The 18,512-nt window shown below is 38.9% G+C and overlaps 4 protein-coding genes across 9 annotated transcripts in view; 3 read left to right on the top strand and 1 right to left on the bottom strand.

The window, feature by feature from the left end:
- The window catches only part of Numb (NUMB endocytic adaptor protein), a 70,845-nt gene extending 65,095 nt beyond the window's left edge, over positions 1-5,750 (top strand). For 5 of the 6 annotated variants that reach the window (XM_072004055.1, XM_072004056.1, XM_072004052.1 and 2 more), the window contains 6 exons: positions 189-375; positions 602-859; positions 1,371-1,391; positions 2,111-2,296; positions 2,541-3,061; positions 3,298-5,750. In XM_072004055.1, coding sequence (XP_071860156.1) covers positions 189-375; positions 602-859; positions 1,371-1,391; positions 2,111-2,296; positions 2,541-3,061; positions 3,298-3,606 — 1,482 coding nt within the window. In that variant the 3' untranslated portion in view covers positions 3,607-5,750. The remainder of the gene's footprint in view (positions 1-188; positions 376-601; positions 860-1,370; positions 1,392-2,110; positions 2,297-2,540; positions 3,062-3,297) is intronic. The other variant, XM_072004054.1, reaches the window with a different exon arrangement.
- Positions 5,751-6,068: 318 nt separating this feature from the next.
- Positions 6,069-11,255, top strand: LOC139987615 (uncharacterized). The gene is made up of 2 exons (XM_072004067.1): positions 6,069-10,442; positions 10,617-11,255. Exons 1-2 carry the CDS (start codon positions 10,287-10,289, stop codon positions 10,845-10,847), a joined length of 387 nt encoding a protein of 128 aa, XP_071860168.1. The 5' UTR covers positions 6,069-10,286; the 3' UTR covers positions 10,848-11,255.
- Positions 11,256-11,891: 636 nt separating this feature from the next.
- LOC139987614 (radial spoke head 1 homolog) lies at positions 11,892-14,733 on the top strand. Its single transcript, XM_072004066.1, has 6 exons — positions 11,892-12,047; positions 12,262-12,481; positions 13,037-13,263; positions 13,375-13,482; positions 13,546-13,764; positions 14,240-14,733. Exons 1-6 carry the CDS (start codon positions 11,988-11,990, stop codon positions 14,387-14,389), a joined length of 984 nt encoding a protein of 327 aa, XP_071860167.1. The 5' UTR covers positions 11,892-11,987; the 3' UTR covers positions 14,390-14,733.
- Positions 14,676-18,306, bottom strand: LOC139987613 (uncharacterized). Its single transcript, XM_072004065.1, has 4 exons — positions 17,443-18,306; positions 17,138-17,248; positions 16,798-17,061; positions 14,676-16,715 (listed from the first exon to the last, which is right to left on the bottom strand). The coding sequence occupies exons 1-4, from the start codon at positions 17,672-17,674 to the stop codon at positions 16,519-16,521; spliced, it is 804 nt and encodes a 267-aa protein (XP_071860166.1). The 5' UTR covers positions 17,675-18,306; the 3' UTR covers positions 14,676-16,518.
- Positions 18,307-18,512: the final 206 nt, after the last annotated feature.

Genomic DNA, 18,512 nt, shown 5'->3' with positions numbered 1-18,512 from the left:
ATACATGATTTTTCCAAATGTAAAACATTTTGAAATTGCAAGCTAACGCGTTATAAAATCGAAAAAAGAATAATTTCAACCACGTTCGTTTGAAAAATATCTTTTAGGAAATTACAAAGGAAAGTAATATCATCGTACGAGTTTCGCCGATTACGAGTCAACGCTTATTATTCACCGTGTTCTTACAGGGAGAGCGTTTGAGTCATGCAGTGGGTTGCGCTTTTGCCGCGTGCCTGGAAAGAAAGCAACGGAGGGACAAGGAATGCGGCGTCACGATGACGTTCGATTCAAAAACTTCAACCTTCACGAGGAGTGGCAGTTTCAGGCAGCCATCCTTAACCGAACGATTGCAGGACTCGCGCGAGCGCGCCGTAGGTCAGTCACTTGTCTTCTACGTATTTTCTTCGTAATTTTCAAGGAAGAGGTCGTGCGTTGTTCCTAACGATATTTCTACAAGTAAAATATAATTTCATTGATCAACTCGATGTAATCGCACAATACCGAAAATTAAACGAAATCGTAAACGATCTTCACGCGAGAAAAATGTTATGGAAATAAGACGAGTATAATACGTTTCTAACGATCATTCGTTCCATCGCAGATGTACCTCCCATAAAACAAGTCTACAACCCTTTCGCGATCGAGAGACCGCACGCTACTCCCTCGATGCTCGAACGACAAGGTTCCTTCCGCGGTTTTACGCAACTGAACCAAGCATCGCCATTCAAAAGACAGCTTAGTTTACGGATCAACGATCTTCCTAGTAATCTTGAGCGCACACGTAGCCACAGTCTGGAACCGACGGATTTGTCACGGATGCCATCTGCTATCTCTCACATTGTACCTTTGAAGCCACCAGGTAAGCTTTTTGATATAATTTCCAGTAGAGAAGCGATCACGCAGATACGTACGACGATCTTGTCCGATAGAGTCGTGTATTTTTGAATATATAACAAATATACACGACGTATATATAGCACCATACATACGTAGATATATATTATATTCACGTGCAACGTGTGAATACCGTGATATAGTATATTCGATAAGCTGGCGCTCAAAAAGAGGATTACGATGTATAAAAGACAGATCGGAGATCTCAAAGTATCGCGAAATGTTTATGAAATCCGCGGATTCATCGTAAATTGAATAATAAATATGTCGAATAATATTCCAATAAAATATATCTAGTACAGATAAAATCTTGTAATTATATGTTAACTACAAGATTATTTTAAGATATTCGTAGGATCTTTGGTTCAATCATCAAAATGTTCCATCAAATCGTTTTCTTCCATGTGCTGCATATATATTAACATATTTAAGCCATTCCCGACATCGAATAATATACTTCTTCATTTTTGCAATAGAATTCGAAGGATATGACGAAGGTCATTATTCCCTAATGTTCTGCTAATTGTCCATATTGCCTGATCCTCCTTTGATGTTCTTGAATGGTGCTCGTTTTCTCCCCTGTGTTCAAATATACCAGTGTACCTATAGGATATGTTATTCATAGTTCAACGAGTCGAACGAGTAGACGAAACGAGAAGAGAATTCAAAGCGACGATCCTGTAGTTTTCTAAATGTCTCCGTTTTAAGAAGTACCTCCTTGCATTTAATTTTGTTTTCTGAAATCGTAGTTCGTTTTTACACACGATATAAAAATAGGATGACTCGGCATTTACACGTTTGTACTATTTTACGAAATAGATAAAGAAAATATTAGATATTAAACATTCGTAGATAGATAATTTTTTTTTTTTTTTAAATAAATTGCATTTTCACGCTCGTACTTTCTCGAAAGAAAATTATTTTTGATAAGTCACGATTCCGTTTGTATGTTGCACAGCTCACGAAATTATCTTCTTTTATAATTCTCCGTTCGGTTCGCTCACAGTTCATGAAATATTGCAAATCTGTAATTGTCCGAACTATCCGTTTGTTAACATCTTGTATATCACTGTTGGACGCTTAACACGTGTTCACGTGTCTGCAGCATGCGTTCTGTAGTTTCAAGCACCAGTTCGAAGCACCAAATTATAGTATGTTAGCAATGTTTATTATCTAGAGTGTTCGATGTATTAAAATTCTGTTCTTATTTTTACAGTTAGTCCAATACCTGAAATATCGCCTGCGGGCCAGGACAGCGTTTCAGCGATGTGTCAGCAACTTTCACAAGGGCTTTCGCTTCTCTCGAGCAGCGATGACTTTGGACCAATCCCTACGCAGAGCAGTACGAGCACTGTTGCTAAGCAGCTCTTCACTAGCACTACGATTAATAATACTCCATTAGGTATATTGCGAATTTGCTTTTTTTATCGTATAATAGCGATTATTTGATAAAATCGAGCATATCGCTTACGGTAAAATTTTTCACTAACGGGACTTTCAGTAAAATAAAAATTTCTAATTTTCTAGCGTTGATAAAAAAATTCGATCGATCGTTTCTCTTTCTTTCTCTCTTTTTACGTTATTTATTACTTAGAAAAATAAGTCTGTATTTTATCACATCACGAAACGTTATCGTCGTCTTACAGTGACGAGCAGTAACTCCTTAGACGAATTAAAACTGCAAAACGGTCCGAGTCTGAACAACAACAACAACAACAACAATAACGACAAAAACGACGATCTCAGTAATCTGAACCATGTCGGACCCAGCTGGCAGGAAGCTCCATCGCCTGTTTTGGCTTCGAATCACAGGCTTACGCCCATCCTGAACAAAACCAGTAATCTCAGTCCTATCCTTCCAAGAACCAACGCGCCCACACCGATAATTATGAGCACTCCCGCACCCACCACCACCGTTGGTGTCTTTGGAACACCACCGTCGGCCAGTCCAGCTTTTAGCACGACGTCTACGTCTTCCTTGGGGAACGCGTCCACGCCAGCTGTGAATAGATCGCCGATTCCCGCGACTTCAGTGATGATTTCGAAGACAAATTCACCGACCACCAGCGTGGCATCCGTATCTCCGGCTTTGTCTGGCAGTATTATTAACGATACTAGCCAGATTAACCAAAGCTCAGTACCTAATAATACCATTTCCACATCAGCGGTGAGCAATTTTAAATTATCAAGGGACACGGATTTGTACTTTGTAGCAATACCTTTTTGTACCTTGTTTCTCTACCTTTCGAACAGTTTGTGTCAAGGATATAGAAATGCTGACGATGCGAATTAGATTCTCGAGTGTATGGATAATTGTCGCTAGGTTACTGTAGAATCGTTATAGAATTTCCAAGTTGGAGTCAGCAAATAACAGAATTTCACAATGTTCTCTTATCGTTGCAGGTGCAACCTGTTTCAACGACAGCCGCGTTGCCAAAACCAGAGCAATGGTTAGGCAGTATAACCAGCTCGGTGCCATCCTCAGTGCAATCTCCTTCTCAAGGACAAACGAGTCCTCGACGAGCGCCACCGCTGCACGCGAGAGCCCTGTCGCTCGGTTCGGCCGCGATGGGACAGGCCACCAGGTCCGGTCCTTCGGATCCGTTCGACGCGGAATGGGCCGAGATCGCGGCGAGAAACCTGCGACAATCGAGCACGACGAACCCCTTCATAATGCCAAACGCGACTCAAGCGTTCCAGGTGCAATTGTAGCGCCAGGAGTTCATCAATAGCGTGGTCAAGTACTTCCGCTCGAACACATAGTGACGACTCCACGTCCGTTCGCGCTTCGACCTCTCGCACGATCGGAAGTATTACACGTGAAACGCATCGAACGTCGATGAAATCGCAAAGTTTTCTCGAATGAAGTTTCCGGTCGGGCGACACGGTCCAAGCATCGTGCGATGTAAACCTCGAGGAAACGGGGAGGAGCGGAGGACGGAGGATATACGTATCGATCTCGAAGAGATATGTTTAGTAGCAATGACGATAAACAGCAAATCAGCACAAAACACGTACCCGTAAGAAAAAAAAAAAAAAAAACGATGTTTTTTAGACATTAGTAGATTACGCACACATAGCCTCGATAACCTCGAATTTGGATACGAAAGAGAAGAGACAGGGGAAAGGAGGTAAATTAAAATTGCGTCTTTTGGGACCACGCGTTCAATCGCGTTGGTGAAGTGAACGTGGATTTATTTAAATAAGAGATTCGGGTCGATCGATCGACCCGGATCGCACGATACTGTTTTTAGATGTCATCGCACCTTATTCGTGAAGGAAGCTAGATTATGTCGCTGGTATCGATAACTTAAATGTCTATCACGAAAGTACTTAATAAAACGAGGTGTACAATAATCTTGAGTAGTTTAGACTGAATACGGTTACCGTCGTTATGCATGATGAAGCGAAATTTCCACGCACCCAAGATTATGCTGCACCAATCTGATGTTTCGTCGAAAATAACAGTAAAAGAGAAAAAAGAAAAAAACAAAAAAACATATATAACGTAAAAGTTACGAGAAATATAACGTGAAAACACGATGCTAGTAGCTTACAGTTAGTCCGACCGCGGGTCCACGTGACGAACGTGACTCGACAGAAAAGTTATTTTTCTTTTCGCACGGTCGATGGCCGCGAATGAAAAATTCTGTCGAACTTACCCAGCTCGAAATATCAGGAATTGACGAGTTTTCTTAATTACGAGCAAGGGAAATTTTAGATAGGAGAATAAGTAGAGATAAAGACAGAAAAGAAATATATCGACGTGTATCGCACCTGGTGATCGATTTAGGGCCAGTCAGGATTTTCGGTAGATTTCGTTTCTCGAATAACATCGACAGACACGTACTTATTAATTACTAAGATGTCATACTAGATTTGGCCCGGGCTTTGAATATTTTTAAAGTTCATGACGGATTTGACCTCGAGATACGATGCATATACATCGTCTACGTATTTGGTAATAATTTAGACAGCCGAGGACAACTTTCGATTCGCGATATGGCGTTACAGTCAAGTAAAAATATTAATAATTTCTGTACGTGGCCCTAAGTTATTCGATAACCAGGCGTTGTAAAACGACTGACGCGACCGAGTAGCAAAATGACGGACTGTGATATACACGGAGGTGTGGCCAGTACTTAAAGACGAGGTTGGGGTCGAGCGGCTGTCGTAAATTTTGCTCGATGAATCGCGAATTTCCCGTCTGGAACGTAAACAAGCGTTTACGAGCTTGGGTAGCGCAGAGTCTATCGTTCTCTAGCCGGCAGAATTAACTAGACGAGTCCTAAACACACGCATATACAACTTAGTGTACTTAAGAGAAAAGATTAGATGTTAACAAATTTCTAGAGTCAGTACTTACGTTCCACGCTATCGTTGTCTAATATCGTACGTACGAGCGGGTCGAAGCATTCCAACGATCATGTTAAAATTAAAAGCTTAATACGGACAAGCTTTGTAACATCGTTATGATTTTGTGTAGCTGTGACGCAAGAAACAATCCCAAGTTTCGCAGATTTCCAAAAGAATTCTTAAAAGGAAATTTAGTCGATGATATCCTATGAAATCGCGTACTCTCGCTGCTACAGAATCACGACGACGATGCATAACTTGTCTGCGTATGGCGCTACAGACATTGTACGCAAACGTGTTCCAAATATCCGCGGGTAACTGAAAGTTCTGCCAGATACGAAGTTGCAACATCTTCTAGCACGTGGTGTACGATAACGATAAGTGTAAAATGTTCGCATAGAATGTCTGTAAGCGAGGCCATTAGACGACGATTCACGCAACTAGTACACGAAAGGTGCTTCCGCTTGTAACAAAACGAAAAGAAACCGCACAGAGAAAAATTAGAGTGACATAAAAGAGCAAGAGCTAAAATATTCACGAAAGTCGTTTCACGAGCCAACACGAGAGCAACGATGTACGGATATACGGAGTCGCGTTCTAACGTGAATTTATAATAAGTATATAATACTACGGATTGTTATATATAGTTATGTCGGTTGTTGAACAATTACGGAGACACGTGAACGCTCTCCACATCCTATATAAAGATAAACACGGGGTTACTATCGCGTCTCGAAGCTTGTCTCCATTTCGGTTTACGTTCCAACTTTTTGTTCCTCCGAGTGTATTGATCCACGATGATTCGATCCCTCGCCATGTTCGTTGCTTCTAACGAAAGTTCTAGAGATACTAATTCCTAAGAATTAGTTTGACAAAAGCTTTCAAGTAGTAGCGTTTGGGGGGAGGGGGGGAAGATAAAGCAAGAGAATAGCAGATAACGAGATTCGTAAAATACATTCGAGTTGCGAGATTTACGGGTCTTGCTGCTTATAGAACGAGATCTTTTACTCGTGTAAAACAGCGACTCGAGTCGCTACATCTAACGGCACTTGGCTACTTACTATTCGATGGAAATGTGTACGTCGCTTTCAATTCGTTGAAATTATCCTAAGAACGCTATAATCGTGAGAATCCTAAATGCCCGTGTAAGACAAATACGACGAATCGTTTTTGAAATTTTCCTCGGCCGTAAATACCCGAGAGACCACGATATTACAAAAACCATACACCATACATGGCGAGGGATTTACATCGAACAGGGGTAAAACGAGGTGGGCCAATAACTAGAACGATCTCTCGTGGTTGACGAGAAAGAGGGTACGTGTTCGATCGTCGTTTCGACGAATCGCGTGTGTGCATTGTATATAAATAGTAGTTATTTAAAAGAGAAGAGAGTGATAATAAGAGAGACGGAGAGGGCGAGGGAGAGGAAGTAAAATTGAACAGGCGAAGAGAGAAAAAGGAGAAAGTGAGCGAGTGAAAGTATGTGTGTAAGAATACGAGAAGAAAATGTTCACCGAGCCGGCGATGATCCTAACGCAAATAGAAACAACGTTCTTCGTTGCCGAGGTTTCGTTCAGTTATCATTGTAAGTTATCCTTGTAAATAGTTCGATAGCGTTTCTCAGCACAAATCGCGTTGCTTCTACAGTTTAGGAATACTTTGTATTTAATGACGTCAAAATATGGTCTGTTCGGAATGAATTATATGCTAAAAATTATTTTTTCTTTTTCTTTCTTTTTTTTTTTCGCTTATCACTCAACGGTCGTAAGCTATCGACATTGTTATCGTCCTAACGCGCGTTTAATTCCGCCACGGTCTTCGAATTTAAAGATTAGCGCCGATTCAAATATAAAATAAAATCCCAAGTGGACGCAAAGACGTTTGAAATTTCAAATTTTAAGTTTGGCTAAAGGAAACGACGAGTATTATTTTCGTTCGCTCGAGAGATCGACCGATTCTGAACAGACTGTACCGCGACATGATGAAACGGAACGCGTAATCGACGCTCGTCATACGGGGCAATGCAGCCCGATATCGTTCTCGATCGTTCGACGAGGTTTCAGCTTGATCTTTTGAGCCACCTTTTGTCCGTCCGGTAAATCAAAAGCAACAAAAGTAAAAAACGAACGAGTATCGACACAAAAGAGGAAGACGAAGAATAGAACGAAAGAATATGAAATAAAACAAAAACAAGAAAGGAGAGGACCGATTATCGAGTTGGCACGAGCGCGATCCGATCGCCAGGTACTTATCGCGAGACTCGTATAGAAGACACGCGTGGAAGAGAAAAGGAACGTTGATCGATCCATGTACTTAAATATTATACAAACGCAACTTGTTCTTCTTTTATTTTCATATTTCCTTTCATCGTTTTTCATTTGGAAATGAACTTGGTAAACCCTCGTTCGAATTAGTCGAGTCACCTGAATCCAAATAATTCGACTAACGCGAACTAATGCGAATCAAGGAACCGATGTCGAGGACATCGCGAATGTTCGTTTGCATCGACGTAGCTGCGGATCGTCGAAGTTACTTCGAAGAACGAGCTACAGGGAATCGCGTATACAATATCGATTCGTTATATAATATCGTCGCCTTAAGTACTTATTGTTTTCTCTTCTCCTCTGTTTTTTTTACGTTTTCTTTTGCCCTCTGTATCGACGTACGCCGATCATTCGTTGGGATTTTCTTTTACTTTGAAAAAAAGTAAAAACGAGATAGATTAATTTATTATAAGGTGGAAAGTAAGGACTAGAAACGTCAGGTTCCTGCGTGTCGTTCTCTCCGACCGAGACTAGTGAATTTGTGATTGGTTAAATCGTCGAATGCGAGGGCAGCGAAACACTGGGATAAGGAAAAAAGAAATAAAAAAGGAAATAATATACGAACAGGTGCACCGCGTGCCAAATTTGAGGAAAGTGGAATCGCGATGTCTGTAAATTCTTTCGACAGGACATCGTACACGCTTCCGTGGTTGTGTTGTACATAGTGTCGCCGATCGATTCCTGGATCAATGTACGACTGCGTGTATATTTCGTGAAAGTATCCTTGTTCGTTTTACAATGTATCTGCCTCTGTAAAGATATGATTTATTATAATATCTGTTGTGATTACCAAACTGTCTTCTTCCGTCTTCTATTTCTGTCCCTTCTGTTACGTCGGCCGACCCTCTACCTAGACCAGGTCATACATCGCGGTCAGGATGGCAGCCAGATATCCGCACATCCTTATTGCGTACCCTCAAAGACCGACCATAAATCTCAGAAAATTTTAGTCTTTCAGATCGAACAAAAATCCTTTTACGATAGCGTTTCCTAAGGTTTATGGTTTGTTACGGGAAAACACAGGAAAGTTTAATTTTTCTTACCATCTGCTTCCTACTACCAACTTTCTACCGAGGACGGCTAAGACTCTTCCTAATCCATCAACGGTCTTAATAGCCAATCGGAAACAATGTCTACTACCCTCGCTTTCCCGACCAAAAGTATCATTAACAAATCCGATGATCCCGTGCGCGAACGCGTCCATCATTAGCTCTCCTCCAACACAGTATCGCAACTTTCTTTTGTCTGTAACGGGTTCTACCCTTAAATCGAAGTACTACTTCTTTCTCGTCGTTAGAGTAGTCAAAACGTCTGCGACGGGTTTCTTACTTATCTTGTACCGACGCATCAGTGTAACTGTTCACCTTTACAAAGCTGCTGCAATAAACGATATTATATACGTATTAAGACAGTGTAAACTCGACCCAACTACCCCTATTATCGTAACAGAGATAAGGGGATCGATCAGTTCGTGGCGTCGATCGTTTAACCGTAACGGGAATTTACGACTCCCGTTCACGGTCGTATCTTTATCTCTAAACAAAAAACAGAAGAAATTGTTATTGTTCTTCTTTTTACCAAAATTCCATCTACGAAACCACGTTCAATTTGAACTGAATAACCTTCAAAATTTTAATACAACTTTTATCTCTCCGCTTTCTCTATTCGCTGTCTCGAATTTATCGATTTATTTCATACGCTCGTTCGACCTGCAAGTGCAACATAAAACTAAAACTCGTTGTTTCGGTATAGTAACTATAATAGCGGCGAATCGATCGACAAAGAAAAATGTCAACGACGTTGGAAGACGCGCTATGCAGATATCCACCCAGGTACCCATCGCGTTGCGAGTCTAGAAAAACCTGTTTCTCAACGTGTCCACCGTGTCCAAATATCCAGCCACCGACGAACGGCACGTCTTCGGTTCATTTTCAAGTTACCTACACTCGCGACGGGTATGAAATATTAACTTGAAAAGGAATCTCTACGAAGATACTATGATCACGGATCTTTTTCCACAGCCTCAAGTATTCACCTTGCTATTATCCGCGATCGATACGCTGTCCACCACCAGAGATACCACCACCGAAAGTAACCCCCTGTTACGCGAGATTGTTCGATTCTCGTGGAAGACCAATTTGTTTATACTTTTGATAAATTATCCTTTCGATGTACGTAGAGAGCGATTTTCTACATCTGCCTGTATCTTGGTCGTTCCTCTTAACTGGAACTTTTCACAAAACTTCGAAAATAATAAAGAAGAATTTTTATATTCGTCTCGGATAATTGCAGCGTATTCTACCTATCAAGCCCGCTATATCCGACGATAAATCGATAGAACTCTTTCCTAATTCTTATAGTTTCTGCAGCGAACGCGACTTTAAACGTCGAGAAGAAAGAAGAGAAGGTTTCGTAGTTGGTCATCTTGCTTTTAAGTAAAGAATCAAACGATCGAACACACGCGTGAACGTATCCGTTTGGTTACGTCAAAAAGGAAAAACAGAAGAAAGGTAATCGATTCGGAGCGAATATACACAGATCCGCGTAAATTGTCCTCGTATTAAACAAATCCGATGAAAATTTGCCAGGCAATGCTGTCGATAAATTTCTAAGTCACGCGAAGCTGTTATTTCCCTTTGGACAATTTATATCTAAAGATGCTGTAGGAAACAGTTTCGATTTCCGTAGAAATAAATCCTCCGGATAAACATGTCTTGTCGCGAAGAAAAAAGGCGTACCAGCACTCTGCCTCCACCGTGTTATCATTGCAAGCCTCCGCCGTTCTGTTGTCCGAAATACGGCTGTCCACCTCCTCAGCAATGCCCACCTGTAAAATGTCGTTGTCCTCGTCCGTGCCCACCTTTCGTACGTTTTAAAATACTTACAATTTTTATTAACGAGATTGCATTTAACGTTAACCTTCTTACATATTTTACAAAACTTTCATTCTTCTTTCAATACGATAGAATTGTTCCTGAAGCTTCCTAAAATAAATTTTGACAATTTTTTAACGATCAACGCGTTTCCTTTTGTTGCTAGATATGCAGACCGCGTCCAGAACCACCACCGAAACCACCCGCGCTGTACGTCGTTGACTGCTTACCACCTCCTTGCCCGGAGCTACCTCAATGTCCAGCACCAAAAATAGAACCACCACCATCCTGTGTACGATACTGTATTCGTTGCACGTGCGATGGCTCAACTTATTCTCCGCTTTATTTCTCCGATCTACCAAAGTGTGAAATTTCTTACTGTGCAAAGTGCTGCTGACTGTCGAGCTTAAAGATCATACTGTATTTCGTATTTTTAATTCTTGTATCGTATAAATTATTTAAAAGCTGAGACCTTTTTCATAGCGCGTCATATACTGGGATCGAATTAATTCTCTTTGGTTAAATAAATTGCATGGTTTTTTGAAGGAACGTTGATCGCAATGTTTAATTTGATTAAATGGCTCGTTGTATGTCTGCGTAATTAGAAACAGCAGAACGATATCCGTATAACTTACAATTTTGGAACCTATAGAAGGAATAATCTTGTTTCTTAACGAGATACTGATCTAGGGAGATAACTTCGGACACTATGGGGGACGGCAGCAATGAGTCGCATAAGCAAAATAGAAATAGAGCAAGCAAAAATTTTAAGGACGATAGTTAACGCTGCATGGTACGTCAGAAATGAAGACCTACGAAAAGATCTAAAAATTCCAACAGTCAAAGAGGAAATCGCTAGATACGCAAAAAAGTATAAAGAAAGACTCGCAGCACACCCAAAGCAGCTGGTTGCTGAAACAAATAAAACCATAATAGAAAGAAGACCGAAGAAGAAGCATCCCGCAGACCTCGCAATAGAAATACGATAAACAACCTGGAGGATGGAACCCCGCTGGGGGTAACCATCCACATGCTATATTTTTATTCTTTAAGCTATAATATTTTACCAAATGTCCTTCTGGACAAATTGTAAAATTTAAACAAATAGATAATAAAAAAAAAAACTTCAGAGATGCTAGATTTTCAATGACGTCGTGACATTGTATGGGCAAGGGAATACTGTATTTCGTATTTTTAATTCTTGTATCGTATAAATTATTAAAAAGCTGAGGCCTTTTTCATAGCGCGTCATATATTGGGATCGAATTAATTCTCTTTGGTTAAATAAATTGCATGATTTTTTGGAGGAACGTTGATCGCAATGTTTAATTTAATTAAATGGCTCGTTGTATATCCGCGTAATTAGAAACAGCAGAACGATATCCGTATAACTTACAATTTTGGAACCTATAGAAAGAATAATCTCGTTTCTTAACGAGAAGAAGTTTTTACTGATCTAGATAACTTCAGAGATGCTAGATTTTCAATGACGTCGTGACATTGTAAGGGCAAGGGAAGTTCGCGCATATACGATAATATGTTGGAAGGTCAAGAAACGGCTGGCGAGAGAGGGGAAGAGGAAGTAAATCCACTAGGAGTACGTTAAATTAATAACTTGCCTTTCGATCGAGAGAGTTTTTTTTTATTTACCATTCACAACGAGTAAGAGCAATTTTTACTTTTACAATTTACCACGGTACTGCGAACTTATCAGATCGGTTTATCAAATTGAATTTCATAGCTTCGTCCTATCTTGGTAGAAAAGATAACCTTCGTAATTAACCTTCCTTCGTATCGGAATACGTTCGCAGCTTTACGAAGGTGAAAGAAATGAAAAGGGTGATAGGCACGGTAATGGAAAAGCTTTGCTTCCAAACGGCGATATGTACGTCGGGCGATATTGCAAGGGATTGAGGCACGGTGCAGGACTTTACGTATTTAAAAACGGTGCTCGTTACGACGGTGAATGGAGACAAGGCGTTAAGTACGGTCAAGGGACCTTTTGGTACCCTGATGGAACGCGATACGAGGGTAAGAAACGACAGACGGGCCAATTTTGAACTTAACTAACGATTTAATAATAAATTAATAATAAAATTCCATCTTTCATACTTTTTTCGTACCATCCGAAGCCTTTTATTTAATGAAATCTCTATCTTCCTTTTATCGTTTTGAAGCACGATTCACACTTTTAACTCGCGTGAATTTTCCTCCGTAACCATACAGGGTTTTTTTTTTTAATTGTTTATTTGTTTAAATTTTTACAATTTGTCCAGAAGGACATTTGGTAAAATATTATAGCTCAAAGAATAAAAATATAGCATGTGGATGGTTACCCCCAGCGGGGTCCCATACAGGGTGTTTCGTAAATACATGTTCACGCTTTAGGCAATGAATCTACGTATTAAAATATGTAACTAAGAATCGTACGTTGTACGTAGCATAATTTGCGAATTATGGACGATGGAAGAAAGTCTTTGCGTCGAAGACTTTGAAAAAATTTTCTTTGGTCATCCATAACTCGAAAATTAAGTACGTAGAAAATTAAGACATATGTTCGTACGAGGTTTTTCACGCGTTGCGTAGGTGAGTGGAAGCGCGACACGAAATACGGTTTTGGCGTGTATTATTACGTAAATGGCGACGTTTACGAAGGTTCGTGGAAGAAAAATTTTCGTCACGGCATGGGATCTTATCTTTACGCCGATACGAACACGAAATTTATGGGCACGTGGATCAAAGATCGTATGCAAGGGCCTGGCCAATTAATTCACCCCCGACATCGATTCCACGGATTTTGGCAACTGAATTTGGCGAGTTAATGTTTATACGAATTATTTCTAAAATGTTTTATTAGTATATTACTATTAATCGTAAATAATCGTCAAGCGTTGTTAAATATTAATAAAAGTGTAACGTAACAGCCTTACGGACGTGGCTGCTTCACTTTTGAAAACGCTTGCATGCAACATGGACACTACGTGCACGTGAAAGATCCTGATTACGACGAGACAAAGGAAGAACCTGTCGAGGTGAGAATTCATTTCTCGAGATATTTATCTTCCTTATGTAAGGATAATAAATATTCGATTCAGCAAGGAGAAGTAACCGAACCTGCCACGTTAGAAGCTGAAGCTGACGAAGAAAATAAAAAGTTAAAAGATACCGAGGCTGCAAAACCGGAAGAAGCTAAACCTGTGCCATTTGAACCACTTGCTTTAAAGAAAGGCGTTATCGCATTATGGCGAGCCCGTTGCATTACGCCGTATAACGCTGATTTATTGCCACCTGAGCCGGTACCTCTACAGGAAGAGGTGAGATATGCATGATCAATAGGAATTATATATATGTATACAGCGTGCTCGTTCCTTCTTCGCTAAACTATACTTATATATAAACGTATACCGAACGACTATTCCACGATATTTAGATTTCAAAAATTCGCTTAGTGTGCAGAGATTCGCTTTAAAAAAATGCAAGTAGAAAAAACGAACCATCCGAAACAATTGCCTATGCTTTCAACGAATATTTCCAGTTATTTCCATTTTTATCTGGCAGATTGTCAACACCGTGTTTATTAATAAAATCGCGATATCTGCATTCGGAATCTCGCTTTATCTTACGCAACACATCCGTTTTTCTAATTCCGTAAACAATCGAGTTACTCAACGAGCTATCGTTCATGAAGCTTCGCAAATACGAGTTCCTTTCGTGCAACTCTAATGATAAAGGAAAATCGATATTTTAAAATTCTAGTTTGATCGCTTAAAAAATATTTTTAATTTTTAGGTATCTGTGGACTCTCTGTTAGATAGGTGTTCGGAAGATTTAATAATGGCACCGGAACGATACTTAAAGTACGAGGACGAATACGAAGGTGAAGGCGGCCGTTATTACGAAGACGCTGATTATCCTGGATCGTTCGTTGAAGCAATTTAATTTAAAAAAAAATCAACGTTAAATGTGAAATAAGAAATATTAATTTTATCTTCGATTATAAACTTTTGCGCCGTTTGTCAAAGAATCAGGCTTTTCCGTGATCTAATTTCAATATTATTTTCTTACCGAACGTGATAGCTTTGTGCACAAGGAGGAGGGTTATAGAAATTCGTTAGAACATTTCTCACAATAACAAATAAAAGTATAAAAAGATAATTATAATACAATATAAACTTGTACATGTTCGATAACAATTTTACAAAATTGGTTAGGCAAAAACGCAACGTGTTTTTAAGCACTTTATTTAGGAAATTATAATAATAAATGTGCGTATGTGCCCATAATATCAGACAATGTAAAGAACTTATTTTACAGGCACACGTAGGTCTTGTTCGGAAGTTTCATTTGTCAAAGTGTTTGAAGTATATATGCAAGGTATATGTATACATACGTAAGGTGTATTACATTGAATATCAGCAACAGATAGAACGAGGATACGTTTTCATAATATTAGCTAAGCGTACGCTCAAGATACGATTGCAGTCTATATTCAGGTTTACTCCAAAGATCGATTTAACATAGTTTTAGATACGCAAATGATTTCTGTGTTTTCTATATGTATTCTTGAAAGCGCAAGCTCGCTTGTATCGTTCGATTATTTAAGTTTTCTTTTTTATTTCTTTTTCTCTTTTCTAACGTACAAGCGTGTGTATTTCAAAATTACGTTCGTCGATGGAAACACGTAAATATTTAGATACATAGATAGATAAATATATATATATATATATATAGAGAGAGAGAGAGAAAGAGAGACAGAGAGAGAGAGGGAGAGAGAGAGAGATGATGATGTCGAAATATATTTACAACATTTGGTTGAACCGGACATAAATAGGAAGACGAAAACGCTGCTTTGAAAAAATACAGATAGTACAGATTAGTTCAGAAGTCATATGAAAGTGGAGAACATTCTTTTTACATTAATAGAACGTCGAGGAATACATTTTGCTTTTCCAATCGAAAATTCTCCATCCTCCATTACGTTAACCTAAATATCAATCAAATACGAAGATTTCTTAAAAATTGTTCTTTCCGACGATACTAATAAATACTGGCATTCAAATAGTTTCGAAATACTAAAAGGAGCGTGTATTTTTAATATACATATGTATATTTTATATATATATATAGTTTACCCCTTAATCTTCAAACGAGTCTTTATAAAACGGTTATTCGACTACATTGACATAAAGCCTCAATGAAGGTCGAAAGGTTTTAAAAGGACGGAGGAGAGGGCAAAGGAATAAAAAAACGTGTTTTGCGAAGTATCGCAGTCTTTCAACAATAAGCTATTATACAAGTAAATGTAACCATTTTCACTTGTAAAAGAACTGTTAAACAGCTGCTGTTTAATTAGACGCCACAATATGAATATCATGATTCGACACGTTAATGACGGCATAATTTCTCGTATATGTTATCACAGTGCTCGATGACACTTCCGTGTTAGAATATTTTTTTCTCTCTTCTTTTTATGACACGTCCTGAGATTTTTACTCAAGTTAAGAATTCGAATCGGGTGTTGATGCGGGCGACCAATGTTTCGATAGCAAAATACTTCGTTCTACGGTTTTGCGATTTCTTGGCACAATATCAAAAAAATTCGCATTTGTTGCGAAATATCCACAGCCCTGAATCGATTAAAGCATCATCGATTATTTTTACTTCCTTCTTTCCTTTCCACTTTTTCTACGTATACACCAATTTTAAGAAATCGATCGGCTTTCCTACGGTGATTTGACCTAATTCATAGCAAAAGTCGCCTTAATTAATTGGACACTGAAACACAATCGAGTATGTTTGAAAAATCAGGGAACGTTGCGACGATTGCAAGCATCAAATTTTGGGTCTCGAACGCATTTTATGTGCATTTTAAACGTGCAAACGGTCCGTTTGTAGATTGTTGTTTTAAGCATCTCAGGTACGTAAAGCGTGGACGAAATTTTGTGCCCTGTTATGACATGATTTTTGTATAGTCACAAAAAATGTTTGTTTTCAATTTGTCGTCTTGTTCCCAAAATGATAGATTTCTGAACGACTGTTTCTCTCCTTTAAAATGACACCATAGTGTTTTACATTAGATCGGGCGGTGGTCTTTGAAACGCGATGCTTGCTACTGAAATGCTGCAAAAGCCAGCGGTTATCACCCCCAAGAATATGTAAACGGCTGTAATTAGCCAAAAGGCGAATAAATACAATGTTTTGTTACAGTATTTGCCAAGAGATGGATCGTAATTTGGCTCATATTCCTTATATACCCACATTGAGCCTGTGGGCAAACACAGAGTATAAAAATTGGAAAATTATAAACAGCCAGAGAAACGTTTGATTCGTATAGTTGTGTTACTAACCTATAATAAACCAGCCAAGCATAAAACAATTAATTAACGTTTGCGTGGGAGATTGTCGTATTCTTTCCTCGTCTCGTTCTTCCTGACGTTGACGTACTCTTGCAGACAAATGCAACAACTGCTTGAAAACACCAAAACCACCACCCACTAATAAATAAACAGGAATATACTCTCCTTGTGGGCAATCATAAAGATAAAGTCCTCCAATGACCATCATACATATTGGAACTACTATTGTTACTCCTAAGATAATGGTACATCCAACTGCAACCATCGAAATACAAAATTAATAATCCTTGTATTAAAACCTAACAAAATATTAATTCACATTTTTGCTTACTAGTGCCTAGAAGTAAAACGATAATATTTTTCAAAAAATCAAACACTCCTTTTGAAACTTTATGAGCTTCCCTCATACGACCAAACAATGAATCATAAGACGGAGGTGGAGCTAAAAAATAGAAACAATCGCTTCTTCAACGTTCCAATCCTATAAATTGCTATTCAAAATTAAACCGAGAAAAGATTTCTCTGCGATGATATCGTAGAGAATCGGATGGCAAAGATATTGTCTTGGCTTCGATGAAATTACAGAAACAATTCGAGACAGACAAAGATACATATTCCGTTAAGAATATTATTTACCATTTGGATCTATGGCTTCTTCATAGGTAGGCGGTGCACCACAATCATTAGTCAGAGTCGATGGATGTCCCAGAGGTAAATTAATATTGTGATACGAAGGTGGAGGGGTATAACAAGTTGATGCTATCTCAGTGCCAGGATTTACACTTTCACTGGTACTAACAAAATTACTCTGATTTATTTGGCTTAACGGCATCTCTTCACGTATGTTGGTTGCTTGAAGCCAATGCATAGGGTTTGCATTAAAGATTACTTGATGATTCGCCGTTGTCGCAACTGACAACAGCACGCATGTATTTTTCTAACCTATAAATAGCTCAGGCTACTTTGGTGTCTGTTCGTGTGTCGCTTAAAACTGCATAATATTAAAATATCGCACGAATTCTTCAAAAAGATACAAATCGCGTAATTGGGATCAATTTTATGTACTTTCGGCTATAATTGGATTGTTGATTCAGTTAAAGAAAAATAAACAATCTCAAATATAACGTATATGCTGTTGAAAATTTCTCACGACGGTGATTTGTTTGAGTTCACTGAACGAGCAGAAGGTAAAAATTATGCAACGTTCAGTTTCATTTCGAAAGAAAAAAAGATATATACTCTAGGAATGCACAAGAACTGTCACACCCCCGTTTCAGAAAACACAAAACAATGTTATTGCACGAACCGGCATCTACATTTGATTATGCCCACTTCTGGTTAAGCGAACCACTGCAAAATCATTGCACCGCAAAAGCATGCAACATTTCTTATCGGTCTTATAACATAACGGAGTTATCTTCAAACTCCATTAATTCGGCAACTCGCATTTGCGCTACGATGCCCACAATAAACCATGTGCGACAAACTCCGTATCGAACACTTGCTATATCAATTAGTATCGATTATATTCGATATGGGTCGATTTTCAATCGAGATCTCAATCCTAAGTGCGGGACTATTTGAAATTATGATCTTTAAAGCCTTTTAAATAATTTAAAAAATTAATGCATGCGAAACGTTTTTGAGAAGTTTGGATATATCGAGTTAGGCAATTTACGAATCTAAAGATTTTTCTCAAATTTTAT

The sequence above is a fragment of the Bombus fervidus genome, chromosome 5, assembly GCF_041682495.2.
Source record: "Bombus fervidus isolate BK054 chromosome 5, iyBomFerv1, whole genome shotgun sequence".
NCBI classification, from domain to species: domain Eukaryota; kingdom Metazoa; phylum Arthropoda; class Insecta; order Hymenoptera; family Apidae; genus Bombus; species Bombus fervidus.
The sequence above is the reverse complement of the archived record's forward strand: the minus strand, read 5'-3'. Positions and strand labels throughout refer to the sequence as shown.

What these genes read in the sequence shown, in the direction of transcription:
- LOC139987615 (XM_072004067.1), top strand. Translation starts at nt 10,287, where the DNA reads ATGTCTTGTCGCGAAGAAAAAAGGCGTACCAGCACTCTGCCTCCACCG. An exon ending in CTCGTCCGTGCCCACCTTTC is followed by an intron (nt 10,443 to 10,616) that starts GTACGTTTTAAA and finishes TTTTGTTGCTAG; the next exon opens with ATATGCAGACCGCGTCCAGA.
- LOC139987614 (XM_072004066.1), top strand. Translation starts at nt 11,988, where the DNA reads ATGTTGGAAGGTCAAGAAACGGCTGGCGAGAGAGGGGAAGAGGAAGTA. An exon ending in AGGAAGTAAATCCACTAGGA is followed by an intron (nt 12,048 to 12,261) that starts GTACGTTAAATT and finishes ATACGTTCGCAG; the next exon opens with CTTTACGAAGGTGAAAGAAA. An exon ending in TGATGGAACGCGATACGAGG is followed by an intron (nt 12,482 to 13,036) that starts GTAAGAAACGAC and finishes CGCGTTGCGTAG; the next exon opens with GTGAGTGGAAGCGCGACACG.
- LOC139987613 (XM_072004065.1), bottom strand. Translation starts at nt 17,674, where the DNA reads ATGCATTGGCTTCAAGCAACCAACATACGTGAAGAGATGCCGTTAAGC. An exon ending in AGAAGCCATAGATCCAAATG is followed by an intron (nt 17,249 to 17,442) that starts GTAAATAATATT and finishes TCTATTTTTTAG; the next exon opens with CTCCACCTCCGTCTTATGAT. An exon ending in CGTTTTACTTCTAGGCACTA is followed by an intron (nt 17,062 to 17,137) that starts GTAAGCAAAAAT and finishes CGATGGTTGCAG; the next exon opens with TTGGATGTACCATTATCTTA.